The sequence below is a fragment of the Andrena cerasifolii genome, chromosome 10 (genome assembly GCF_050908995.1).
Source record: "Andrena cerasifolii isolate SP2316 chromosome 10, iyAndCera1_principal, whole genome shotgun sequence".
NCBI lineage: Eukaryota > Metazoa > Arthropoda > Insecta > Hymenoptera > Andrenidae > Andrena > Andrena cerasifolii.
Window position 1 is genome coordinate 3754882 of NC_135127.1, and position 26590 is coordinate 3781471.

The window sequence follows — 26590 nt, forward strand, 5'->3', positions numbered from 1 at the left end:
CTGGAAGAACATCTCGCGCCAAGGATCCCCACTCGTTCCTGTTACCTGATCGGAGTAGGGGTCAAAAGCTTATTCACACTGGTTTAACGTTGCTTTACTATCATACGCACGATAAATCGATAGAATGCCTCCTCTCGTGTTAAACATTGCCAGGCATGCCTCGTTTTGTAATGTACAATGCTTTAACAACTGAAGCTGAGGAGCATTTTCTTCTACTGTTCAAATTCCTCGCGCTGTTGCGATTACAGTGCATTAAGCCTGTGTTAAAGACATCTTTATGTAGTTAATAATATGGAAGCTCCGTAAATTTTAAATTTAGTTTCAGTGGTGGAAAGGAAGATATGCTTCAATCATTTATACCTGGTCTTATCAAAATCATCCTTAATTGCTTCTCTAAGTGTGTACTTGGAAAACATGAAAATGGCAATGGAAATGACTCGGTGAGCATCACAATTTATTTGACAGGTATTTAATAAAAATTTTACAATGGTATTATCTTTCATCGACGTCTTAATTTCCTCGAAGATTGAGTAAAGTTCCTGTCAGTGTTCCTTTTGGCATAGGATCATGGCAATGGTAGCAGATATAATTTACATTTTATCAAATTATCCATTTTTATATGTTTTATAGATAGTTGGAAGAGTGTGGAAGCACAATGTCATGTGCGCAGTAGCAGACCTCACCGAAAAAGAGTTCATCAGGGATCAGAACGCAAGTCTGCGATTGGTTCTTAGGAGCGCATGCTCTTCCAAAGTGTCCGCCTTCTTCGACCCCTCTATTTCAGGGCTTTATGTCAGCAAACTAATGGTTCCTTCTCTATCACATATATACTCCTGCAATGGATAAACGCTTCTGCCATACGGAGAACGCCGTGAAAAAGTACCGCAAAATACTTCTTCACGCATTTACTAAACTCCGGCCAGTGGTTCTCATGCGCCGGCCTAGGTATTACTACAAAAATTGCTAGGAAAATTTAGAAAAATATAAAAATCAAACTTAAACGTATTACGTACTTGAAGTAACCAATAATAACAGACATTTATGAACTTGAGTAACCTTCACTGATCACATGCTGGCAAACTGAACTCATTTTCAAATCACTTCTATCTCGTCGAAATATTCTTATTTTAACCATATCATTGCATAAACTGTCCATGAAAATAATTACTGATTGTCCCTTTAATAGTAAAAAAAAAACGTCTTTAGTTAACAAACTAAATAGTCAGTGTTTCGAGTATCAGAACGTACTTATAAAAGAAGAAACACCTCCACTCGAAGCATAAACATCTGAATTAATTTAACTCGATTGTACAATTCGATGTAACAGGGCGAAAACTGGGGTAGCGTTAGAATAGATGATTTTCGATAAACGTGTAAAACTTCGGATTTCCAGCATTTCATTTCAATGATACACTTTACCGAGGTATATCGGGCTATTTCTGTTAACGGGTTTGAAATGCCGAGCATTTCCGTGGGTAGGTGGAAGCATTAGTTTCCGGACAGGCTGGGCCAATCTCAATGTTCATCCTTATACACCGTAAATCCATTCAGTACCATACTGCTAAAAGGATCAATGGCGATTGTGAGTGCTTTCTATCCGAGACTGCTATCATTAATTATCCTCTCGTTCGATATCGAGACACTATCACGCTCGCATATGGAGCGCAAATTATTTTACTCGAGTTTCTTGAAAAACCTTACTCATTGAAGTAATTAAATCAAAAACAAGTTTGATATTTCCCACCGCTATAACAGAAAAAATAATTGTTTAAACAAATCTGCTTGTAATTATGAAACTTGCCCAGAAATAAGTCATCCATCTATATTTGGTTTTAAGATATTTCAACTTTTACGTCTTTGTTCATTAACAGACCTAAAAAAGTTGATAAACTGAATTTACCAAAATTTTTTATTTAACCCACTTTACGTATTTTGCGGTGTACTTCCAAACGCATAATACTTTCCCAAGGAATAATTTAAAGTTTGTAATCTGAAGTTACGATCGTGTAAGAATTGACGAAAGTACTACTGCGTTCTGGTAAACGATATCGAATTCTTTGCGCGTCGTTTACGAACGTTCTGAAGAAATTCAAGCGTGCAAGTGACGAGAACAAATATTGGGCCCCGGGTACATGAAACGAAATGCCGTGCATCACCTTTTCGTTAGGTGTGAAAGGAGGAAGTAACGACATGGTCGGCGAACACGGAATTTCACGGACAAGTATCCACGCTTTTTCCAGGAAACCATTACGAACCCTTAAAACAGCTTTCAAAATATTTGAAAGAAGGGGACTTTTATTTTTTTTAAACGCGACAGTAAATCCTTCCCACTAAATTCGCGCGGCAAAATTTGTCGCTAGAACCGATCGAGCAGCGGACCAAGTATTTACAGGCAGCGTTTAAATTCTACAAAGGTGGTTGAAAGCACCAGGGCTGCTAAATCCAGCAAACATATTTCTCGTTTATCGGCACAATGCTTGGTAAAATTCTCGAATGAACGATCCTGCTCCCGGCGTGGACTTTACTTTTGCGCTTGATGCACGCTGCGCCACATAATTGAAACGATCAATCAAACACCTGCGTAAAGGAGGGTGTACTAACGCGTGCACAAATTGCCGCAGAACGCTTTCATACACGGAGAATTTATCGGTGCTGCGCCCTCGGTGAAAAACAGCATCTGCGAGATACATATGTATGTCTGTCTTACTGAAGCTCGCCGATATCTTTTTGGCGAAAGCTTGCATACCAATACCACGACATTTAACACGGTGGTAATTACTGCTTCTGGTGGAAAGGAGCTCTCTTCTGTTTAGAGTGGAAGTGAGAGGAGATTAAGGAGATCGCGCGGATTCTTTGGAAACTGAGCGATTAATTTTCAGTAAGGTCCATGTATAACTGGCCGATATTGGTATGGGCACAGATATAGCCACTCTCGCGAGATATTAGACAGGTGAGCGAGTTCCCAGGGGAACAAAGCCCCCATTACCTCATCTCGCCGACCCATCCAAACCACCCCGACAAACCCTCCGCTTCTAAAACATTCATAAGAGCAGTGTAAGTGGTTTTTAATAAAGGTATTTAATCATAGGTGTCGGATTACGTGTAAATCGCCTGGCAGCGTCACCAACTGGTACAGGATTAGTCAGGCCTCCAAATATGTGATCAGGGAATCCGTGTTTGCATGTGGGCTGTTTGTATCAGCTGCTTGATAAATATCTGCGAGCTTCCACGATGTTATTAAGTATTATAATATTCCTCGGAAAGCTAGCCGTTTTTTTTTTAAACGCATAGCTTTGTCAACGCTGCTTAAGCGCGTACACAGTTAAAGCAATTATTTCTAGTAGTCGAACGGCTTGTTACGGAAGCGTGTCTCCGTTCTGCCAGTCTCCTTCGTGGCGTCGTTCGCTGTAGCAAAGCTTTAGCCGCGTGAAGTTACACGGAGTGTCTTTCCGAAGGAGTTTCTCCGAACGAATTCAAATCATTATGCTTTCCGCACCTGCGGTGCTTTTGTTAATCATTCGTGCAATTTATGGGCAACAGTGCTTCGACGACGGCAATGAATTCTGCATCGACGAGAACGACATACTTTCGGTGGATCTTTTACCTGGATCGTTCTTATTCGCCGATCAACGGACGAGTAAAAATGTATCTGAGAACGATGTCGCGGATGGGTCTATCCACAATGCGTTAAACGAAATGGAATATCACAGGTGAGCTTGGAATCAATCAGCCTAGGTTTGGGTAGTCTTCTGTTACGCGATGTATTAAATTAGGAAGAAGATGAACGAATATTTGTGTCATGGTTACATGGCTGAGGAAATTGTGACGCTAATGAGCACGTCCAGAGTTAAACGGCGACACAGCGTACCAGAAAAGAATGATCTGCGTGACTTGATGGACGACGGTAATGTTACTATTCATGATAAAATGTTAGCCGACGAGGGAAGTTTGAAGTACAAAAAATGGCTACAGCGGTAAGTATTCAACTTTATATTGAAAAACGTCACCAAGGTATATTTTATGAAACGACACTGCTGGATGCCAGTGTATTTAGAAGAGTGAATAGGATTCACATTTGCATAGTTAAAAACGGATAAGCAGCGGAAGGAATATAATTATTTCGTACTATTTCCGTAGGTTTCCGAATTATTCTTTTCTACTTGAAATTTGCTGGGAATAGTATAATTGAAGGGTATGAGGAAAAACAGGGAGTGACCATTTTTTTAGTGATTCTGTGATGTATAACGTGTTTCGTTGGTGGCAACTGGGGCCACAGAACTATCGAATCACAAAGGGTTATAAAGTAGAAATGTCCGCATGAGACAACGTTAAAGATTTGGTGCACTGGTTAAAAGCAGGGAATGTCCTCGGTAGGGCGGAGTGATACTAAATAGTGATATTTAAATTTGAATTTTCAGTTGGCCTGGGTGCGGGGTAGTTGTCTTTTGATTAACCAAACACAACTGTAAAAAATTTTGGAAAAATATTCATGCAGACGCAGGTTCCTTTTTCTCTTAAAAATGTAAAAAATAAGATTCGCATTGTGAATTTTTATTTTAGTGTTAAAAATAAGATTCACATTGTGAATTTTTACATTTTTAAGAGAAAAAGGAACCTGCAGACATGAATATTTTTCCATTTTTTTTTACAGTTGTGTTTGGTTAATCAAAAGATAACTATCCCGCACCCAGGGCAACTGAAAATTCAAATTTAAATTTTCGCCTATTTAGTATCGCTCTGCCCTAGTCCTCAGTCTTCCTACTTGCACTACGTATTTCTGATTAATGTAAGCTTGCACTAGGTCATGGCATATTTTGTTACTGTCTTTTGCAGTGTTTCACTTGAAAGATATTGAGGGGTCTTTCCACTGTGACGCCCTGATAAAGTACCGCTGTTTGGAACTTCTTTTTGTCACAAAAATAATATGTTTACTGAATTGAAGTTTTTTTCTATTTATTAATACGTGCTTTGAGAATACAAAATTATTTTTTTCACATTTTTTTAAGGTTTGCTTGCGCTAAATTAAGTGGGTGCAATATGCGCTGTAAAATGAAAGACGCCTCGACTGCGCGGTCGATTTTGGAGGAATCGTGTGTCTGAAGCAACAAACCAAAAAGATTTGTAATCAGTATGACTGTCTCTGTGACAGGGACTAAGATTAATTAGATTGATGAGGAATTAACAAAATGGCGGACGTCCAATGTTGAACTATCGAAATTAGCTAAATTTTTCAATCATTCTGCGATGCCGAACATGAGAAAAAAACAACGGAAATTTGTGATTCTAGTTCGGGCCATAGAGACAGTCATACTGATTACAAACCTCCCTGATACCACCGCTCCAGATACATGGCTTCTTCAAAATCGACCACGCAGTCGAGGCGTCTGTTTTTTTCGGCGTCTGGATTACTATAATTATTAAAAGGCAAAAGTGATTCAACATTCAGGGAAACCTGAATATAGTAAAAGATAATGATACGTTTGTAGAGCGTCTTTTTCTTTCAATATCCGACAACGGTGATAACTTCTGTTCGGTATACCGTGTTAGAAAGACATTCTTTCCTAGTCGTGAAATGAAACCAAAATATAAAATATATAAGGCTCATTTATTTAATAACCAATTTCTAATATATTACACCCCCTTATTAAAATAAGGGCAAGCAAGCATTAAAAAAATATGAAAAAAATTCTTTGTAATCTCAAAACACATATTAATAAATATAAAAAACTTCAATTTAGTAAACACATTCTTTGTGACAAAAAAAGTTCCAAACAGCGGTACATTATCAGGGCGTCACCCCTTAAAACAATGTAAAGCAATTAGCTTTCTGCTCAGTTCTTTTCTGATGCCTAATTAGAGTATAAATCGTTCACGTTATTAAGAATATAGTTGAGTTCATTGAACCTTGTTTCCTTATTGATAGACTAAAGTATTAAAACTTGATTTTCTCAATAAAGCTGTTTTGTGACACTCCTTATTTTCCCTCCATCCCATTCAGTTACACTGTTATCATTCAAAATTTGAATTGGAGATGCTTTTATTTATTCAGTAGGACCACTTTGGACGATGTATACCAACATTATGCTCCCCACAAGAAAATGAAAAAAGCCCATGGATCTCGAGACGACAATATGGAAGAATTCGATGGAGAAGTTACAGGCTACGCGATGCAGGCGCCGTTGCCTTCTGGCAAAGTGGGTTTCTACGACGAACACAGCGAAGACGATGGTAAAAAGAAGGTTTCAATGTTTAAATAATAATAAACTCATTTCACGAATCATAATAAAATGATCTCCGAACAAGTTTATTCGTTGAATAGATCACATGCTTTCGTCTTCCTCGGGACACAATTTCTATTACGGCCATGGAGGTGACCATTTCTTACATCACACGGACGCTTTTCCCGCTGTACACGAGGAACACTATTACGCAGCACCATACTATTATCACGAGCAGGAAGAGGAATATCACAAACCCTACTACTACAAAGGAAAGGGAACTGAACTTTCAATAAGAGACTTTTTCGAAATTGCGCTCACAGCCTTGGCATTTCTAGCCTTTGGATTATTCATCATACAGCTACTAATGAACGCTACGGTGCAGTATAAGAAATAGACCGATTAAATATACATATGAAGGGTTCAGAAGTAGAGGTGTGCGAGAACCCGAAAATGTCGGGTCGGGTCGGGACGAGAATTTTCTTCGGGTTCGGGACGGGTTCCCGAGGATTTCGGGTTTCCCGAAAGTGTCGGGATTCGTATTATTAAGACTGACTGATGATGTGTACTTCAGAAAATTAATAAAGTCTCTACACTTTTTCTTACGATGCGTTGAATGCGTGATGTCGTATTCATTAAACGGGTCCTTGGAATTTTCGGGAATCCCGACACTTTCGGGAGTCCCCACTCTCTCTCGAGAATCCCGGACATTCTCGGGAATCCCGAAATGTTCGGGAACCCGGTACGACCCGACCCGATGTTTTCCCGACCCGTCCTGACCTCGGGTTCTCGCACCCTTCTGTTCAGAAGCCAGTCAATGTAAGTCCGTTAGTATTAAAACTGAGATTTACCCTGTTTGTCCTCTGAATAATTTTGCCTAGTAATTCCGTGGCCAATATTCGCACCGCCATTTATTGCTTACGTATGAAAGTAGTAACTTAATTGATTTATAAACAACAAAGAGGTTTTTAAACTACGTAACTCATTTTCAGGGAAAGTTGGACTTACACTGATTGGCTTCTGAACCCTCCATATGAGGAGAAACATTGACGATGCTTAACATCCATCTTTCCTCACTTCTGACACTATTTTATTAGAACAACATGAACGCAACAGCTGCTACAATGATGGCTACCGGTAGACGTATTAGAAGGAACGTTGCTGGCTTACCTTTGTCATATGCCAGCAACGAGGAACTCAATGAACTGTCTTATCACGTTCTGAGGTCTATAGAAGCTGTTCTGGTTGCTGATGTGGACTCTGGCAATTGCCTACGCAGAATTCTCTGCGAGAACAATCGGCACTCGACGCAAACTGGGGATGCGCGGAAAATTTGGGTACCTGTTTGGAGGTAAAATGTATTCAAAATATTTATTGGGTATACTGGTGAAGCACGCTGATATAAGTTAAAAAATGGAACATAAGAAATAAAGGATTTTTGTCCTAAATTAAGTCATTTATTCTAGATCTATGCCATGTAAAATACATTAATTATTAATACTTTCAATTCAGTTTATGAGAAACTGTTGGTATATATCGACTTACTGTGTTTTACCGTCTTTCGAGTAAACCCACGATGCAATGATTAATAATACTATGAATTAAGATAAACAGAAATTGTTGCTAAATGGTATAAAGTGACTTTGAAATTATTGCACGGCGATTTACGTCGAGACCCGCCAAACTGATCTTGTGTGCTTAATGATTATATTTAAATGAGATGCACACGGCGAGGGTTGAACGAAGATATTTTTACTATGGCGCTTTTAGTAAGATAAGGTTTTTGGAAGCAACTTGTTTTCGTAAAGGATTTTTCAAGGCCTTCTGATTGGCCAAACGAGACTCATTTTGGCTTAAAAAATTCTGGGAGCGATTAGGTTTGCGCGTAGATCACTGCAGAGCAGAAATAATAATACAAACGTGTATATATTAAAAGTAAAGTGAAACCAAGTATGTGAAAGTCTCAACATCTCTTTGTGTCCTCTTCTTAGGCTATACACCTCATCCATAAATTTTTTATCACGATTCTTTTGTCGTTGTGTTTTTCAAAAATCTGGAACGACGAGGACTTACTGTGAACCCATTTCGTTTTATCGAAAGACGCGATCAGAGCATACATTCGATAACCACCAATTCTTTTTCAGTTTGGGAATGAGTTGGACATCTGGAAGAGTATCGAAAGGATCTCCGTGGTCCGCAATGCTAGATTCCGTAAAGGCCTCTGTTCTGGGTCTGGGCGGAGCCGATTGTGCATCCTTATATCCTGATTGCGATCTCAAAAAGGAGAGAGTGAAGAGGCGTCGAAGGCGCAGAAAATAATTTGTTCAATGTTTATTAATTTGTAAAGTAGTCTTAGTAATTCGTCTGCTGCTAACTAGTACAGTGTTCAGATTACTTACAACACTATTATACGTCCTCGATCGATACTAAATATTTGGTTCTAAGTTCTAATTTTACACTGTTTACACAGTATTGTCCACTTTTTAACAACAACTGGTATAACGAAGTCAACGAGTCTCTGGTAAGGTGTCATTCTCAGTGCCACCTGTCTCCTCAGTCGTCTCTGTTTGATCCGATAAGAAAACTCGTGGAAGCGGTAGAAGCGAAGCGTACGTCGATCCTGATGGGCCAACGTGGAAGACGTGCCTCCCCTGTCTTTCTTGCAACGGTCGTACATTAGAGAGTATAGGCATGCCTCTTTCATCGTTTAACGTGCGAAGTTCTGCAATCTTGACGAACCAGATTATGTATTAATATTTGATATGATCACATTAACAATAATTGGGATATGAAAATATCAGTTTTTGCGCGAATACAGGGTGCATTTTGACCCGCAGTATAATTTCAGATCCTGGAATTAGATTTAATAATAAATGTTGAATTCGTTATGATCTAAAATCTTTATTTTCTTAAACAAGTAATGGAAAACCAAATGGATCCAGTATCCGTCGGGCGAGAGTTTAATATGAAATAAGATATTGCATTGAGACGTATAGCAATGTTTGTAAATTCATAAGTAGTGTTGTGACTAGCATATGTTTTTCAAACGCCTGGAAAAATTGTGAAAGTAATTAAATAGGTAGTTGCATAAATTTACTTGCTCCGAGGAAATTCCTATTGGGACTCTACTAGTTACCCAAAGAATTCTGTGTACATTATTTATTGTTACTAGCGAACCCCAATACAAGAAGTAATCTTGATTAAACGGTTTCATGAGGCCCGTTAACTGCATTGGTAATATTCGAGCAGAGGATTGCGCTGTTCGAACGACATCCAGGTTTTTTACAATTTCCTCCATGAATTCGTTTGGTTCATTCTGTAACTGAGCATTATAATTTTTTTTATGAATTCTAGATCGTGTGTATTATAAAAATTGTTAAGACCCACGCAACAATTCAATTTTTAATCTCTACTTAAAACGTACATTTAAATTCATTACCTTAAAGAAATATACTAAAATGGTAACGCCATCAGATCGTCGAAGCGCTGTTTCGAATGTTTTGCACTCACTTTTAAAATGGACTGCGTGGAGTTCCATTGGCATGCTTTAAAAACAATTTCATTAAATAACACCTCACAGTTAAAACCACTATCCTGAGAAAATTGCTTTCTGTCAGAATTTTCGTGGGACTGTGGTTCGTTCATGTCTAGCATGAACGTAAAATAATATTTATGATCAGGTTTTTAAATAATCTGCATTGGTACTTAATTTCTATTTGTAAAAATCAACGTCAATGTAATTAAATGTTTCTATTCGAACGTGTTTTGCTTTTTAAAATACTTTCATTACATCGCAGCACATCTGGCGTCGTTAATTTGCCATTAATAAATAATAGAGACCATACACAATTGTTTCAAAGGAAATGGAAAAATGATGCGCACGTGTAATATTACAAATAAAAACAAATTAAATCATTATATACAAACCTTGCACCGTCGATGGAATGTTCGCTACCTACCATCTCGTTTCTTCCCCAATGAAAATGAATTTGAGAAAAAACATAATCTCCCGCAAACGGTCCACCAGAAAGATAGGCTCGTCTTTCTTGCCAATTCGCACTGAGTACGACTATTAAACGATTCATTTTACCAATAGGTAATCATTCCCGAAAAGTGTCTCACTGTCAATAAATATTACTTGTGTATCCGGTGTTGGTAATTTTCAATTTCCTAGGCGCCACATCAATATTAATCCATTGCAGAGGGTTTAATTCAATAACTTTCATGTAACTAATATCCAAATCAATCGGGGACTCCAAGTTGCCTTCAACCGTAACCAAGTTTTGAATCAACTTAGCATTCTCTGTGTTACTCTCATAGGTTGCTGACGAAATTGATCATTAATGGAAGAAATTAGAATGCATCACGATTTTCTCAATGCAAGTGCCTTCATTCATTTACATTTTAATACTCTAAAGTTTCACCTACCTGTCGAGGTCATCTTACGATAAAGCACCTTTAATATTAAACGGCGTGTCAGTTGAACCCTTCACATCCCGTACATCGTGAAGCCATCTCTATAACTCTCTACGAAGTTCATGCATCTTAATACACAACATACACGCAACCTGCTTTGCGAGCCCATCCCCAAGTTTGAATATGGATTATATGCGAAAAATCGGTAAGTCGGACGAGCCGAAGAAATGGGTGAAGCAATTTACAACGATCGTATCCACGCGCGACGGACTCATGGGCAGAGACAGGGAGTTCGCCGAAGATAGGCGATTGGTGAACTGGAGGAAATGGTTAGCAAACCGAAAGAAGCAATACGGGCACATTCAGTCTTCCACTGGTCGCCCTCAAATCGACCAGGTCCTGAATTCTTGCGAAGCAGTTCGACCACTCGTCGAAATCAGAACTTTAATGGATCACGCGAATGTGCCAGTGCCAGTTATTCCGGACAAGTTTCGGGGTGGGCCAGAATTCTGGAGGACTCCCCAAGTACTGACCCGACACGCTGACTCTGGCTTCCCAGACGTTACATTTACACCTAGCAAGAAGGAATTAAACATAGCTCCAGAGTTGACGTACGTCGATCTACCAGAACTGCTCGAAAAGGAGAAGGATCTGGTGGGTCTGAGAGCAAAGAAGCCACTGTGGAAACGTAGTCAGTATTTAACGAAACGACGAAGCGAGCTGTCCAGGGAAATAGAGCTGCTCGCGCCAATGGAACCGAGCACGAATGAGCTAGTGATCGAAGGTCACGCTCCTCGACTAAAGAAGAAGCCACTGAGGATTCCACCGATCACAGTCTCCGATACTGAAGAGGGCCACGAAGGCGAGATCTGCCCTGACCAGGCAATCGTTCTGAGGATTCAAGATCGAGAAATCGTTTGGCAAAGCTCTGCTTTCGATGAGGAGCAAACGAAGCCCGACCCAATTACATGGAACTTGACCTTTTCCAGTGAAATCGATAGGAGAGCGGAGAAAGAGATTGTATTCGAGAATAAAGGAAATCGTGTGATCATCTTTCAATGGAGAGACCCAGCCTCACGGAATAACGATAAAGTAGTCCCGCCTAAAAGACGAATGAGTCCTTTCTTCTTTAACAAGACAAAGGGGGTGATTCCACCGGGACAAATTGTTAAATTGAAAGTCTGGTATAAACCACAAGTCGCTGGTGTTTTCAGAGAATTCTGGAATCTACTGACTGATCCGAAACTGTGTCCCTCGTCGCTGGTGTTTCGATTTTGGGGTTGCGCCGCGACTTCGGCCGCACAAATTGTTAAGTCTAATCCTGTGGCGGTAGTTGATGGGTACTTGGATCGATGCATTCGAGACGCCACAGTACGGGAGATAATTGATGAGATAATGGATGATGTTGGCTTCAAAGAACCACCAGAACCTCTCTACGGTAGTCTATTTCTGGAGTCAGAAATATTTGCCGCGAAGAATCCACTGTGCTCTTATCATTCCAGCACCTTGATAGAACTCCACAAGATTTATTGCAGCGTGACGAACCAGACGGAGCAGCGATGGAACTTATCGCTGAGCCATCTGAGAGATATTTTATTGAACATCAAGGAACCGGAGTACAGACGTACTATGCTATCGCTATTCAGTAAACTTTATAAAGAGTGCCTGAAACCCACTTTGCATGCTGCTGGTCAATATACGAAGCATGAAGTTGTGTTTCAATTGATCTGCTCTTTTCTAAATCGATTTGAGGCTGAAAGTGAGCACGCGAGAAATGCCTGCTTCGTAAGAGAATTGAAAGAAGCTGGTGACAGAGTTTCGGATACGAATGACACTGCGGAATTGGTAAACGCGTCGCAAGTGTCTGTTAAGAGTAGCAATTCAGGAAACAAGCGTGGTGAGAGATCGACCATTCACGCGCGAAGTGCTGAGATTCAGGGAACTATTGGAAATGCTGGTCTTATCACGAACGATCGTCCGTACAAGGAAATATTCTTCATTCGTATTCACGAACTTTTGGGGCAGACAATGGAACGAATACTCGCGTCGATAGATTCGTTTAACAATTTAAATGAACGTGATAAATAAAATTCCCAAAAATTTCACATGACTTTACTTAAGCTTACAATATTTGCAGTAAAATTTAGATTTGCATTTAAGTATAGGTAGCTGATTAATGGAGTCAGCTGCGAACTTATTTGTACTACTGTGCTAATGACATTTACTTACGTTGCTGTACTTAGTATATTAGTAATTCAGCCATAGCGATATTCTTCGTTTCTTACCTTCAAATTTTCTAATGTAATGTAACTATTAGTGAACTAATGTGGTCGCGATGTTGTGCTTAATATAATGAATAATAATACGTGGTAATCAGTTACTGGTCCATTTGTGCAGCTTTTTATATTTCGTATGGAATAGTTGAACATAACGCTACTTAATAATTCTCTTAGCATGGTGTCACTTCAGGATACTGCTAAAAATATTTGCCTACACTTCAACATTTGCGTGTCTCTCCAATTCGCCTTTATGGGTTGGCCATCCTTGTCCCTCAGCTTTCGAAACTCATTAATCTGCAGGTTTTCATTTTCAGTTCCTTTTTACTCTTATGACTCATGTTTTAATAACATTGTAACTGCTTACTTCCTCGGCACGTATCGGTATTACTACAGGAAATACGATCCACGTGGCACACTCAGGATTGTCAGCAGTATTATACGACCCTGAATAAGTGTAGTATCTGGAACAATAAGTTGCCCAACGCATCCAGCATAGGGAATCTAAAAGAATTACAAAAACCACGCTTCATTGTTCGTATCATAAACGACGCGTGGAGATCTGTGTACTTGTTAATATAATCTAAACATTTTTTTGATAAACGTTTCATTAATTTTCTGAAATTGGTATATTAAGGTGTTATCGTTTTTATACCTTGTACAAGCCTTTTCAGTCTATACTACTTATTTTCTAACGCCTATAATCTCTTAAGGGGTCTGTGTTAGGAGGCCGAAAAGAGGCGAATGTTTGTGATTTTTTTTGAAAAGGCGGAAGCATATATTTTTGCAGAACTTTTTGCACTTACAAGGAGAGGTTCCCAGGAGTCCGCTTCCGATTGCTTTGGTTTTTAGATATGTTTTAGAGGACTGAAAAATAAGATATACGTCTTTTTTATAGCGGCCCGTTTTCATATTTGGGGGGTGAAACCAACCCTCAAAGTTCTAAGATTTTCAGGTGTTCGTCTCCGATTGCTGTGAATTTTGGATATGTTTCAGATGACCGAAAAAGTAAGGAATACGTGTCTTTTTATTCTGGTCCGTTTTCTTATTTAGGGGGTGAAACCACCCATATAACTCTGAGGGGTAGAATAGACTGCTATAAAAAAAACACGTATATCTTATTTATCTGTCCTCTAAAGCATATCCAAAAACCAAAGCAATCGGAGACAATCGCTTGAAAATCTTATAACTTTGAGGAGTAGTTTCACCCCCTAAATATGAGAACGGGCCGCTATAAATAAGCACGTATTTCTTATTTTTCTGTCCTCCAAAATATATCCAAAATTCAAAGCAATCGGAGGCGGACACCTGGGAACCTTTCCTAGTTAGAGCAACAACTTTTTAAAAAGGCTTTTTGAATGTCGGTCGTAATTTTATTATAAACTTAAATATTTTCCTACAAAAAATTACCAAATGTTCTCCAAACATTGCTCTTTTAAGTGCAAAAAGTTCTGTGAAAATATATGCTTCCACTTTTTCAAAAAAAAATCACAAACATTCGCATCTTTTCGGTCTCCTGACTAGGTGCCAAGCCCTTAAGTGACATACCACATAAATATTTTTCTTATTTCGAATTTTGCACCGTTCGAATAAAAAATAGATCTAGCACTTACTGGGTGGTATCTGCGTTTCCATCTCAGGGTCAGATATGTACCTTAACTTTTCTGTTATCCTTTCTAATTGCGGATTAATACACTCACAACAAGCTGGTTGTACCTTTCACAACGTTAGGAAAATTTTACATTCTTCACTAACAAAACACGAGTGGAAATTAAATTAATATCGAGGTTGCATACTAAGAATAAATACGCCAATATGCATATGCCGTCCTTATGCCTCTGGCATTCTTCAAAAGTCAAATATTTCTTATTCCAGTGCACCGCGTGACTTTCCATCGAGTACCTTGGTAACATAAGAACTGTGAGGACGACGAAAATGGATATAGAGAATTTAGATTTTCCTACCAAGTGCCATTGATCGTATGTTCGGCGCCCCTGCAATTATCTGCACCCCAATGAAAATGCACATCTATAAGTTCATACACGTCATGTGCTAGTGGTCCACCGGAGACTGTAGACGGAATTCTGTGTCCACCCAAAAATGTTTTCACTGACCATTCAAAGACACATTAGGGAATACACTATCAATATTTGAAGTAAAATCTTGATGGTAGAACAACAGATTTTGCTTATAAATCGAATGTTGAAACAGTGGATTGAAAAGGGCTTGTGAAGTATTTTTAATATAACATTAATTTGTTAAGAGTCAACGTTTTGATAATTTTTCTTCTACTACTGCTTGTTCCTTTGCAACGAATATTTCAATATCATTTGTACTTTAGGATCAGGAGAACGATAATCAGTGTTTTCATTAGATTTAAAGCTGCCTCAATGATATTTATAGTTTTAAAGAAATATTTGTGACTTTGGTTTAAGAGTACACGAATTTCTCAATAGCTAGGACTATGAATGAGAATTTCAATTAGTTTCTCATTTTTATAAGGTGACAATTTCAACGTACTAATTAATATATAAATGGGGAATTTAATATTCTGTAAATTACCGATGGCACCAGTATTATATATACGTGCTTCTCCTTCATTTAACCAGTGCCCATTTAGAACAAGCGGGGGATATCTGCGCGGTCGTACTAAGTCATCGTCTAAATTAATTGGAGATTGTCCTGTTGTTGGTAAGCCTTAGGCAGAATGATAAAAAGATGAATATTGCATACTTGCAACGTACATGTATTTATGGGGCGTAACTTAATCAAGGATTCAAAATTTAATTTCTACTCATACCAATTAAACCAGTGTATCCGTCCATATTGGAAAGGTATGCGCTGGAAATTTATCAAAATGTGAAACGTATAATCCGAAACATGTTTGCAAATTTATATTTTTTTTGTGGACGGCATAATCAAGATCTGTTGGTGGTTATTGAATGATTAAGAGTTATGTTTTAATGTGACAGTTTAGAAGCATGTGAATAGTTGAATGCGATTCATTGTATTGATTTAAGGGAGGATTTTCATGTAACAGCCCCCCAAAGTAACTGATATTTATAATTTGCTTTAAAAAACTATTGTTAATATTTGATTAAACTCTATTGGGGTATAAGGAGGGATGTTTAAACTTGCAGAAATATTTTATATGTCGATCTTTTTTATTATTTATTAATTATTGTGAAATCGTGTTAGCTTCTTCGACGTGTAGCACCTCTCACAGTCATGTGATTGCAAAAAGCAGAAAAATTTCTTGAAGTTAGAAACGCTGAGACTGAATATAAAATATTAATGTTAGTTTTCTTTTATAAAACATTTTTCATCGATATAAAGTAAATGTACCGAAGGGAAAAGGTTGCTTTTGTTTTCAAACACTATAATTTTCTCAATTTTTCATTTTTTTCTTTAAATTAGAGTCAATACCAGCCTAAACTATCTAACTATAAGAACCTCTTCTTTTGCAATCAGATAACTGTGACAAGTGCTAAAAGTATCGCCAATAGGAGTTATATCGTCAAAGAAGGTGATGTGATTCCACAATAATTAATAAATAATAAGCATAGACATAAAGAAAATATTTTCTGCCAGTTTAAACATGCCTTCTTATACCAAAAGAGTTTACTCCAATATTAACAATACTTTTTTCCAAAGAAAATCGTAAGTATCAGTTACTTTTGGGGCTGTTACACGAGAATCCCCCCTTAAGTGAGAACACCCCTGTGACGGCCGGAAAAGTAAGCCGTTTTTAAGAATTTTTTTTCAGGTAATAAAAATTTTGTATGAAAACTGTAAATTATTCCAAAACAATTCTTGAAACGACTTACTTTTCCGGCCGTCGCAGTGGTGTTCTCCCTTAAAGGTAACATTAAGGGCTTACATACCCTTGGCAGGTCAGAAAATTGGGTCATTTTTATGATTTTTTTCATACAAAGAATCGTAATTTTTTAAAATCAAGATATACACCTTATTGTGTATAAATTAAGCTGTATTCTAAACATCATAATAGTGACGCTATTTTCGACCTGTCAGGGGTATGTAACCCCTTAAAACTATTCCAGGAATAAAAACTAAAAAGAGCAAGCACATCACATCGTGAAATTTGCTTTTTTCTTTAAATTTCTCGTCCGGGCTGACATTTATACAATCGCAATAGCTAAAGGTAATTGCAATTGTGAAATTTCTCAGTTTTATCATGCTACAGCGCTGTCCGTAGCAAAGAAGATTCTTCTTCCACGAACATGTTGCCGCGGTCTGGAATTTTCTAATATATGGTGTAATTTCGCATTATAGAGGCCTCTAAATGCATCCATCTGTAATACAAAATAAAGAAGCTATATAAGAATGGAATATTATGAATTAATATGTACTGTAATGAAATGTTCGATTAGATGTACCTGACGAAGCGACATTTTCGTTATAGTCGGCGATATTATCCAAATTACACATTCGCTGTAAGGGTGAACTGTCAGAGAACCAGGATAAGTATAATAACCGTGGGCCTTGCACGTGTCCAGCATCCACATCAAACAATCTGTAAAGGAATAAGAAAATAAAGTCAATTAATAATAGCAACTTCTGAATAGAAGAGCTAGTATAAATATTACATATACACTACGTATAGTAATTCGAGTTAATAACAACTTTCAACTCAACAAACGAATGACGAATAAATTGACATACTAATTTCAAAATTTATCGAATACTACATTATTAAAATATTTCTCCATTAGTTGCATGGTTAACTGGAATTTCAGAAAGTGTTATTTATATTCATAATTGCGATAACGCTTTAATTTAAAAAATAATTCCCACCTCAGTAGCAACAATACATTTCCTCAATTATTTAATTATCTACCAGAAAGATGCTAATCAGTAATCAATTCTATGAAAACATTACCGGCTGAAACGTCGCTAACGGCGTTCATTAGCTTGATCTTGCACAATTTGTCCGTAATTGGTGCTAGAGAAGGATTATCAGGAGTTCCAGGACACCCTACGACCTATTTAAACAAATATATGGCATGCAAAGCTTTTGATTGATTTATAAATTGCATTCCTACATGAATGAAGTACGATAGTATTGCGATTCCATCTGGTTTATCGAAACACTTTTCCATCGATCCGTAACGAGTGTTCCAATGCATTAGCTGCGCCTCCATCGTGTACCTGCATTGAACGATGTACAACGGGATATTTAATACTACGACGCACAAGAAATTACGATTTCATTAGGTTTCTTCTAACCATATGCCATCTATGGAATGTTCTGCGCCATATGAATTCTCTGGGCCCCATCGAAATTGCAGATTCATGAATTCGAACTCGTCGTTGCCTAAGGGACCACCCCGCATCGTTGGGATTTTTTCAATTGGAAATTCAATTTTCACTGAAAATTGTTCGTTACGATATCGAGCATTTTATTTCATATAAAGTGGGCGTTTTCAATTACTTTTCTGTCAAAGTTTAACCTTTGATACGAAATTTGATAAAAATACTCAGTTATCGTGAATTTTTTCAGTAGAAATCCTGTTTGGCTGTGATGCGTGAACAGTATTTCACTGTAATCACATTTTGATGGTTATACTATATTTAATAATGTTTAGTTTTTCCTCTTGTTAAGAGAACGACAGAAAATTAGATAATAATCTTCGGTTTAAATTAAATAGGGGAAAAGGTTAAAAGAATTATATTATTACGTGCGTAGTCTTAATAATTTATAAATGATAGAACGTTGTGGCAAATGACCTGTTGTTCCTGTATTTGTCATTGTAACTGAACCTTCGTGTGACCAATAGTTAGTCAAACATAAAGGCGGAAACTTTTTAGGCCATGTGTCCCACATGTTTAAAGTAATCGGTGATTGTCGCCATTTAGGTAATCCTGAAGAGGATGTAGTTACTATCTCGTAGACTTTGGAATCTTTTAAAAGTACAGAATTAAACAGTTATGATCTACATTTAACCCAACTATGATAATTTAGCTTTTTGGTACTAACGCGTTTTCCTGATTCTTCGGGTTGGCATGTTTGCTATGTGCGATCACTTTCGTAGATATCTTGTGTGAAAATATTGTGGGTGTTTGGAGCTATGTAGGCAACGGTTAATTAATGAAATACCATTTACTATGGTTCCGACATATTTTTATCTTTGCAATGAAGCTTGTTGCATATTACATAATGACGAAACGATATGCAAATTTTTCAGATATCAAAATTCTCTTAATTTTGTGGAATTACATTAAAACCACCATTACAATTGTGTATTTTACACATTTTATATTTCGTGTGATATATCATTCGTACATGGGACTTTTATTAAACAAAATTTTTTCCACATACAAAATTCTGATGTCTATATAGTTACGTGCATCAGGGTGAAGTTATATAGACAAAAATGATTTAAGTGACGTAATAAATCAGACGACCATGCAACATCTGCACTTCTCGATAATTTTCTTTTATGATGGAGCCATGTTTGTTGCATAACATTCGAAATAGCTGTGCCTGGTTCTCTGATATTCGAACTGGCTCCGGGAAAACGATCCAGGTGGCGCATTCGTGAAATGGAAACGTCGTGATCGATCCTAAATAAGTATAGTAACTCGTTGTTTGACAAGCCTGCCTCATCCAATTCAAACAGTCTGCAATAAGCAAAACAAAAGTAAGATGGATAAGATGTTCTTAGTTAAATTGTAAAATTAACATAAATATTTATGTACGATGCACTGCAAGATTCCTTTTAACATATATTACGAAGAACTCGTATTACCACTTTTGTGATAGAAGTAAGTAACAGATAACATTAGTCCTACTAATTTTCTAACGAATTAATGTTAGAGAGTTAAGTTGATTTAGAGAGTTAAGTTGAATTAAGTTTCAAGTTAAGTTGATTAAAAAAATGGGCCCGGAGTCTATAATGGCAACATTGTTTTACAAGAACCTCATTTTATTTTTCAGATTCATCGATATGTAGAAGAGATTTTTGCAAAAATCAGGACTTCAACTTTAAATACCTGCCATTTTGTTTTACATTAGTCCTTCGGAAATTCCCTCTGAATCAGAGGAGACATTAATATACTAACGAAGTCTTTTTGGTTTTTTAATTTCAGATAATCTGGTTGGGCACTGCTCACCCCAAAACAACTTCTTAAAAAGGCTTCTTGGATGTCCGTTGTAATTTTATTATGAACTTAAATATTTTTCTACCAAAATATTACCAAATGTTCTTTAAATGTTGCTCTTTTAAATGCAAAAATTTCTGTAAAAATATATGTTCCCGTTTTTTCAAAAAAAATTCACAAACATTCGCCTCTTTTCGGCCTCCTGACTAAGTAGGTATAACCCCTAAGAGAAGAAATCATTCAGTTTTAAACGTACTCGCCGGCAACTTCGTCATAGATTCAGCTTGCGTGATCTTGTGCAAGTTATCCGTAATTTTCGAAAACAATGGATGTTCGTCCCAGGTCGAAACCTGATAAGCTTGCAAAAAATATGTACAGATCGCGAGACCATCTTGGGCGTGCCAGCAATTCTCAATTTTCCCGTATCTCGTGTTGAAGTGTATTGCTTGAGCCTCCATCGTGAACCAAGTGCCATTCAGAGTGTGCTCCGCGCCTTTGCAGCTTGTGGGACTCCATCGAAACACCACTTCTTGCAACTGGTACACATCGTTCGCCAGTGGACCACCGCGAATGGTTGCTGGACTTCTGTTTCCCTCCAGGGTTATTCGAACTAATAAATATTTCAAATATGTCGATAAGGAAATTGAAATTTACCAGAGATACTGAACAAAGATATCAAAGAACTTTCTGATCCTTTAAATAGGTAAAACACTGTTCTACGAAAATTTAGTAAGATCGGTGAAAAATTAAATATGCCACTTGTAATTGCACTGAACCCTGACAGGAGTGTCAAGGCGTCTGTTTAATTGAATAATTAGTCAAAACTTTGTGAAAAATGGAATTCAAATTTTTATATTTCCGTGCTGAATTTTGAAATTTTCTTACTGCAGCAGTGTTATTCTTATGCAAATATTATAGTAGTAATACAGGAAGAGTGGTACTTCAAAAGGGCATATTTCCATTTTTGATCTCGAAGCAAATTTTTAATAATGTTAAATTACACCCCCCCCCCCCTGTGGCATGAAACACTACAAAATAGGTTGAATTGCTTCTTGAAGAATTGAAGTGAAAACACATGTTTCATTCAAAAGGTCTTATTGCCAAGTTTTTCTGATGACATAGGGAAATAATTTTTTAGTCTGAAACACAACGGACATATTTCCTATACTCATCTAGGAAATTGTAATGAATACAAAAGGAACTTAACTCCATTGAATTAACCAAACGTATAGGTACTAAATTAATTTAAAAATGTACCCACTGTTATGGTATCTTTACAATTAAATGTGGCAAAACAAAGTAACCATAAACATTATATTATATTTTACAAATGGCTTATTTTCTATAATTTCCACTAAAAGGGCTTATTTGCAAACTTTATTCTTTAAATAACTATTAAAACAATGTCGCTAAATTTAAAACATTGCCGCTATCAGATGAAAGAATAAAATGCACGTGAACTAATAAAATATTGATTATTGAGTATTTGAAAATTTTCTGTATATCGAAATGTGCCCTTTTGAAGAACCACTGCTGATATACTTATCATTTTGAATAACTATTTCTTAATATTCACCTACACAATCACTTGCTCTGTCAAACTCGAAATACAAGAATTAAATCAGTTCTATAGATTCAGCCCTATTTTCCTCCCCATTCGGCATAATAATTATTTAAGGAACACCTGTTTGACAATTTGTCATATTTTTCAAAGTAGTGATACTACTTAGATCTCATTCCTGGCCGACTACCCCCTATACGACTTCAGCAATGTCAAATCTTCAGTCGAAAGTTCGTATCTGTAAAATAGTCCATTCTCTTCGCAAAGGAGGGAATGTCTAGCTACTTCTACACACGAGTGGTGGTATTTATACTTATAAGCTGATACGTTTAAGTGCAAAATCTGGCATGCGACATCATGCTCTTAGTCAATAACAGAAATAATTCCTAGAAGTATTGAGTTACCGGTGGTGCCAGTATTTCGCATTTTTGCTTCCCCATCTTGGCTCCAATGGCCGCTCATGATAAGAGGAGGGAATTGTATTCCGATCACATTGTTGTCGTCGATATCGATTGGAGACTGTCCCCACATTCGACCATCACCTTAGGGAACAGGATTGAACTTTCTGTTAGCTCGTTGAGCTTCATTTAAATTCAATAAAGAATTCTCACCCGAGCACTGCATTTTCTTTTGTGTCGTAGATAGATCTGTACACGTGCAATTTCCTTTCACTGATTACGAATAATTATTTTGCAATTTAGACGAACCACAAAGTATATTCACATTTTTTTTTGCACGTGATTAAACTTTTCGCTTCTGCCAAATTTTAGCCAAAAAAAGCCAGCATCGTTCAGCTTGCATCGGGGTTGAAACAATCAAACCACGCTTCTCCTTGAAGTTACATTCCAAGAGAAACAGATCTGACACATTCGTGTCTCAGTAATATTCACATCTTTCAGTGAAACAGGGGGTTAGATTGAAGCGCAATTAAATTTTGCAAGTGAAATTCTTGTGCGGGCGCGTCGAAGCACGCGTGAACGCAAGTAGCATCGAGCACGCGTGTGGTGAAATTTACATCGAACGATTTAAAATGATAAACATTTCTGTGTCAGAATTCATGATATTATGTAGCAGTATTCTTCTCGTCTGTAAGTCAACATTCTCTTTAGGAACCGTATCAGATACACAAAATGCACCGATGAAAGTTCAGTACTTATTTCTTGACAACTTTACGTTCATCAAACCTGTAGACCAAAGATCCACAAATCTTGAAGATCAAATTAGATAGACCTGGGCACATTAAATATCTAAAAATCTTGTAGATCAAATGGTATGGACCTTTGTAAATAGATCCTTGATACTGTGCAAGAATTTCTGCAGGCCTTTATAGATTGAAGTTCTAGAAATTTTGTGCCCCTTTTTACATTAAAGATTCACGAATCTTGTACGTGAAATTATGTAATCCTGGATACAAAAAAAATTGTGCAATCTAGCAAAATAAATTATGTAGATCTTTGTTCTACAGAACATATAAATATTTAAGCTTTCAATGTTATTGTCTACTAATCGCGTTGTTAAAGTTCTGCTGCTAACTGAGATCCTGGATTGGACACAATTATTCTCGTGGGTGGAAAGTGAATGCAATTTCCTCGAAGGCTTCACGTTCGGGTACACCGATCGCAATGGCCCTCACATGTGGAAAGTACTATATCCGGAAAGTAATGGTAGCAATCAGTCACCAATCAACATTACAACTCGACTTGCCGTTGTGGTGCAGCCATCTGAACCTCTTCGATGGATTGGCTACAATAACGGACCATTATCAATGACAATAGCAAATAATGGGAATAATGGTGCGGTATCCTTTATTGATTTTATGAGCAGACCGATGAGCTATTTGCGTTATTGAAAAGTAACAGAATACTGTAAAAAAAAACTGTTTTCTAATGTTTCCTTTACTGCAGTGATGAATGAAAATTTTTTGATATGCTACGTAATAATCACGTTTTATTTTTCATAATGTCTTCTTTATTGTCAATGAACTACCTTTCTCTCTTATACTCTAGCTAGTTACTATGAATTATTAACGTTGGTATATTATAAACATATGGTGCATGGCATTGTTGATGTAAATCTCCTGTGTTTAATTTTATTTGCAGTGATAGTGAATACAGCGTGGGGCAGTTTGACTCGACCATACATTCAAGGAGGATCGTTGACTGGCATCTACGATATCTGTTCGCTGGTGTTCCACTGGGGACAGTCGAACGAGGAAGGCAGTGAACATACTTTAGATTACGTCCGATACCCGATGGAGCTGCAAGTGTTTCACATAAAACGAGGCTTCAATTCGCCGCTAGAAGCAATTGGTACTAACGTGAACGATGGCATGCTAGTCGTATCATTCGTTTTTCAGGTTTGAATTCTATTGCGATATTTTCAAAATTGCTTCTTATCTAAGTTCATTCAAAATTGCAGAGAAACTGAGATACATAAATCGTTCCAAGATGTTTTCTTGGGTATTAAAAGTCTACATAGAACCAAATATTTAAAATAGGCCACTTAAAATATTTCGTTACTTTCACTTATAGCAAAAATGTTTTAGAGAGTAGTCGCTTATTTTTAAGCAACTTTAGCAAAGTGGCATTTTTGCAGAAGTAAAGAGATGAATCAAGCACATTTTAATTTTGTTTACAGTGAACACGATATTTTTTTTGTATAGGTAGAAAAGACATGATAAAACGATGTAAAAGATATTACATACATATATGTATGTAGAATGATTTCAGGAATTTGGAAATGAAACAAATTTTAGTATTTCAGTAACGGTCGTCTCAGATGATTTGAATTACTAGCTTTCTGACATGGATACTTTTAGATATACACTGTGATAATATCGGGTACCCCAAAATTGCGTGAATTCCCGGAATATGCAATATCCTGATGCAAAAAGACGTCGAAAAGTCCTTTACCGTTTTGGGATTCGAGGCTTCGTTCTCGAGATATTAACAGTTGAATATTAGCGGGCCAAATTCCGGAGCGTGCAGTTTGAAGCCGAGTCAGCTGAGCGCGGAGCAGTGACCGCTCGCACGCTCAGCAAAATATATTCAACTATTAATACCTCGAGAACGAAGCCGCGGATCCCAAAACGGTAAAGGACTTTTCGATGTCTTTTTGCATCAGGATATTGCATGCTCCGGAATGTCCCGCAATTTTGGGATACCCTGTATACACATGCTCAGTTGCTACATGTACACTTGATAAAGGAGAAAATAGAATAGAATGCAACATAATTGATTATTGCTTGTCCTTATCAAATTGCTACTTTGTTTTTTAGTATATGTGTAATTTGAACCCATGTAATCCAGAGATAAGAGAGGCTGTTATTGTTGCTTGTTATATGATTCAACTTTCAGATCCTAGTAGCTTATATTCAATGTTCTGCTTCAAAATTGTTTAATTATATTTGAACGTTGGTAATGTTACATTTTAAGTTGACTATATTGTTGACACGTGTTCTGTTTGAACCACCAGGATCAATAATTATATCTCAGAAATAAAAAGATTAAAATTTAAAAAGCTGTCAATAATAAAAATAATAGATTTGCAGTTCGAAAACCACTTTTAAGATAACAAAACAGAGTGAAACGTTTGCTGTGTGCTAAGGAATATTCAAGTGCGGCCACAGGCATGTGGGAAAACGTTCTATTTTCTCTTTTATCAATCGTACCTACAGCAAGTGGTCAATTACATTTGACGGGAATGTAGATAACTAATTCTTTTGTATTTGATAAGGTATACTGAATTGAATTGTTATGATATAGAATTACGAAGATCCATGTTACGTGATACACACTGTTATCGTTAGTTTACTACCACGAATTTCGTGAAATACGTAAATCTCAATTCTTATAAACAATTAGTCGCATTCCGTGTTGCTGAGGGGTTAAGATTTCTAATTGTAATATCACTGTTTCTGAAGTATAAGGATATGTATGCTGTACTTTCAAATAGGGTAACCATAACAGTTAAATATTTTTTACCTATGTTTCCTATCACTTTGGTGTATTATCAAGGCGGTTTGATATTTAAACAAGTGCCCTATATCGTATAGCGTTTCATGTAAAATATCGAAGGAACGCTTTGCTCTCTGAACGCAATCGTTTATACTCTAACAGTACCTTAAAAAATAATTAACATATATTTGAATGTTCGTTCTCATTTTTCTTACTGCAAAAAAAATATAAACAAAAGAATACAAGCGGAAATTGAAAACATACCCGGTGTTTCATCAGAGCAAGTAGACATTTCTCCCACAAGGAGTCTTAATAAATAATTAAAATACTAAAAGCTATTCCACCACACATCTGAATAGTGTTCACGAAAACAATCTGCAACGTTTTATGTCCCGTCCATAAAAATATTTGTCAATATTCGATACATATGCTACCTAAATAATCACCACCGTTATTGATCATGTCACGCGTTCACGTTCACAGATCACAAGCGCGGATAATCCTTACATGGATCACATCGTAACAAATCTATGGCGTATCGTTGAGCGAGAAACGAAGGTTCACATTCCACCCTTCCCTTTGAATTGGATTTTCCCACCTTTCGAGAAGAATTATTACAGCTACAGCGGCTCTCTTACACAACCACCTTGTAGCGAAATCGTTACCTGGATCATACAACCCGAGCCAATCGCCATATCCTCGTCTCAAGTACAGTATCACCTTACATCGATCCTTCGCGCCGTCCTCCGTTCCTTACTGTCAATACTGATCTTCGATACAGGTTGCACAGTTTCGAAAACTTTGTTCATCGAATGGTCCCATTCTTCGGAACTGCAGACCCGTTCAACGAGTGAACGAACGTAACGTATACTTCCACGAGTAGCTTTCTCCGTCAGTATTTGCCCAGCACCAACCATGTGTGCGATCCCTTACTTTTCATAAACACTGTTGCCTCAAACTGTGCGCGCTTGATTGAAACTAATCAAAGAACACTGTGCCACCTCCACGCTCAGCGCTCGTTGCCCCTAAAGCTCGGCAACT

General features: G+C 37.3%; 7 protein-coding genes across 8 annotated transcripts; 3 read left to right on the forward strand and 4 right to left on the reverse strand.

Moving 5' to 3' along the window:
* The first annotated feature begins 3338 nt into the window (after positions 1-3338).
* Positions 3339-9624, forward strand: LOC143373876 (uncharacterized). 2 transcript variants are annotated; one of them, XM_076821497.1, is made up of 6 exons: positions 3339-3710; positions 3774-3974; positions 6053-6228; positions 6320-6597; positions 7316-7569; positions 8363-9624. In XM_076821497.1, the coding sequence occupies exons 1-6, from the start codon at positions 3484-3486 to the stop codon at positions 8535-8537; spliced, it is 1311 nt and encodes a 436-aa protein (XP_076677612.1). In that variant the 5' UTR covers positions 3339-3483; the 3' UTR covers positions 8538-9624. The 2 variants fall into 2 exon arrangements, with proteins under 2 accessions (XP_076677612.1, XP_076677611.1); XM_076821496.1 differs by having other exon boundaries at positions 3342-3710; positions 6050-6228.
* A 197-nt stretch (positions 9625-9821) lies between these two features.
* LOC143374182 (carbonic anhydrase 7) lies at positions 9822-10659 on the reverse strand. The gene is made up of 3 exons (XM_076822117.1): positions 10647-10659; positions 10357-10542; positions 9822-10287 (listed from the first exon to the last, which is right to left on the reverse strand). The coding sequence occupies exons 1-3, from the start codon at positions 10657-10659 to the stop codon at positions 10109-10111; spliced, it is 378 nt and encodes a 125-aa protein (XP_076678232.1). The 3' UTR covers positions 9822-10108.
* Positions 10660-10782: 123 nt separating this feature from the next.
* Positions 10783-12751, forward strand: LOC143373875 (MYCBP-associated protein). Its single transcript, XM_076821495.1, has one exon. The coding sequence runs from the start codon at positions 10818-10820 to the stop codon at positions 12720-12722; it is 1905 nt and encodes a 634-aa protein (XP_076677610.1). The 5' UTR covers positions 10783-10817; the 3' UTR covers positions 12723-12751.
* A 348-nt stretch (positions 12752-13099) lies between these two features.
* On the reverse strand, positions 13100-15735 carry LOC143374183 (carbonic anhydrase 2-like). The gene is made up of 7 exons (XM_076822119.1): positions 15711-15735; positions 15473-15607; positions 14875-15019; positions 14707-14812; positions 14524-14626; positions 13278-13414; positions 13100-13207 (listed from the first exon to the last, which is right to left on the reverse strand). Exons 1-7 carry the CDS (start codon positions 15733-15735, stop codon positions 13100-13102), a joined length of 759 nt encoding a protein of 252 aa, XP_076678234.1.
* A 1362-nt stretch (positions 15736-17097) lies between these two features.
* LOC143374184 (carbonic anhydrase 2-like) lies at positions 17098-18936 on the reverse strand. Its single transcript, XM_076822120.1, is given in 6 exon segments — positions 17098-17223; positions 17308-17444; positions 17811-17913; positions 17974-18299; positions 18659-18832; positions 18909-18936. Coding segments are annotated over 6 exon segments (888 nt in total). The 3' UTR covers positions 17098-17103.
* Positions 18937-19202: 266 nt separating this feature from the next.
* Positions 19203-22556, reverse strand: LOC143374400 (carbonic anhydrase 7). Its single transcript, XM_076822556.1, has 3 exons — positions 21998-22556; positions 20289-20642; positions 19203-19552 (listed from the first exon to the last, which is right to left on the reverse strand). The coding sequence occupies exons 1-3, from the start codon at positions 22122-22124 to the stop codon at positions 19311-19313; spliced, it is 723 nt and encodes a 240-aa protein (XP_076678671.1). The 5' UTR covers positions 22125-22556; the 3' UTR covers positions 19203-19310.
* Positions 22557-22611: 55 nt separating this feature from the next.
* Positions 22612-26507, forward strand: LOC143374405 (carbonic anhydrase 1). The gene is made up of 5 exons (XM_076822564.1): positions 22612-22681; positions 23114-23386; positions 23693-23949; positions 26033-26257; positions 26331-26507. Exons 1-5 carry the CDS (start codon positions 22624-22626, stop codon positions 26430-26432), a joined length of 915 nt encoding a protein of 304 aa, XP_076678679.1. The 5' UTR covers positions 22612-22623; the 3' UTR covers positions 26433-26507.
* The last annotated feature ends 83 nt before the right edge of the window (positions 26508-26590 follow it).

What these genes read in the sequence shown, in the direction of transcription:
- LOC143373876 (XM_076821496.1), top strand. Translation starts at nt 3,484, where the DNA reads ATGCTTTCCGCACCTGCGGTGCTTTTGTTAATCATTCGTGCAATTTAT. An exon ending in CGAACACAGCGAAGACGATG is followed by an intron (nt 6,229 to 6,319) that starts GTAAAAAGAAGG and finishes TTCGTTGAATAG; the next exon opens with ATCACATGCTTTCGTCTTCC. An exon ending in ATTTGGGTACCTGTTTGGAG is followed by an intron (nt 7,570 to 8,362) that starts GTAAAATGTATT and finishes ATTCTTTTTCAG; the next exon opens with TTTGGGAATGAGTTGGACAT.
- LOC143374182 (XM_076822117.1), bottom strand. An exon ending in TACCAACACCGGATACACAA is followed by an intron (nt 10,288 to 10,356) that starts GTAATATTTATT and finishes ATCGTTTAATAG; the next exon opens with TCGTACTCAGTGCGAATTGG.
- LOC143373875 (XM_076821495.1), top strand. Translation starts at nt 10,818, where the DNA reads ATGGATTATATGCGAAAAATCGGTAAGTCGGACGAGCCGAAGAAATGG.
- LOC143374183 (XM_076822119.1), bottom strand. Translation starts at nt 15,735, where the DNA reads ATGGACGGATACACTGGTTTAATTG. An exon ending in ATATAATACTGGTGCCATCG is followed by an intron (nt 15,020 to 15,472) that starts GTAATTTACAGA and finishes TTGAATGGTCAG; the next exon opens with TGAAAACATTTTTGGGTGGA. An exon ending in GGAAACGCAGATACCACCCA is followed by an intron (nt 13,415 to 14,523) that starts GTAAGTGCTAGA and finishes TAATTCTTTTAG; the next exon opens with ATTCCCTATGCTGGATGCGT.
- LOC143374400 (XM_076822556.1), bottom strand. Translation starts at nt 22,124, where the DNA reads ATGTGGGGACAGTCTCCAATCGATATCGACGACAACAATGTGATCGGA. An exon ending in GCGAAATACTGGCACCACCG is followed by an intron (nt 20,643 to 21,997) that starts GTAACTCAATAC and finishes AATATTTATTAG; the next exon opens with TTCGAATAACCCTGGAGGGA. An exon ending in TATGACGAAGTTGCCGGCGA is followed by an intron (nt 19,553 to 20,288) that starts GTACGTTTAAAA and finishes TGCTTATTGCAG; the next exon opens with ACTGTTTGAATTGGATGAGG.
- LOC143374405 (XM_076822564.1), top strand. Translation starts at nt 22,624, where the DNA reads ATGATAAACATTTCTGTGTCAGAATTCATGATATTATGTAGCAGTATT. An exon ending in AGCAAATAATGGGAATAATG is followed by an intron (nt 23,387 to 23,692) that starts GTGCGGTATCCT and finishes TTTTATTTGCAG; the next exon opens with TGATAGTGAATACAGCGTGG. An exon ending in TCGTATCATTCGTTTTTCAG is followed by an intron (nt 23,950 to 26,032) that starts GTTTGAATTCTA and finishes TCACGTTCACAG; the next exon opens with ATCACAAGCGCGGATAATCC.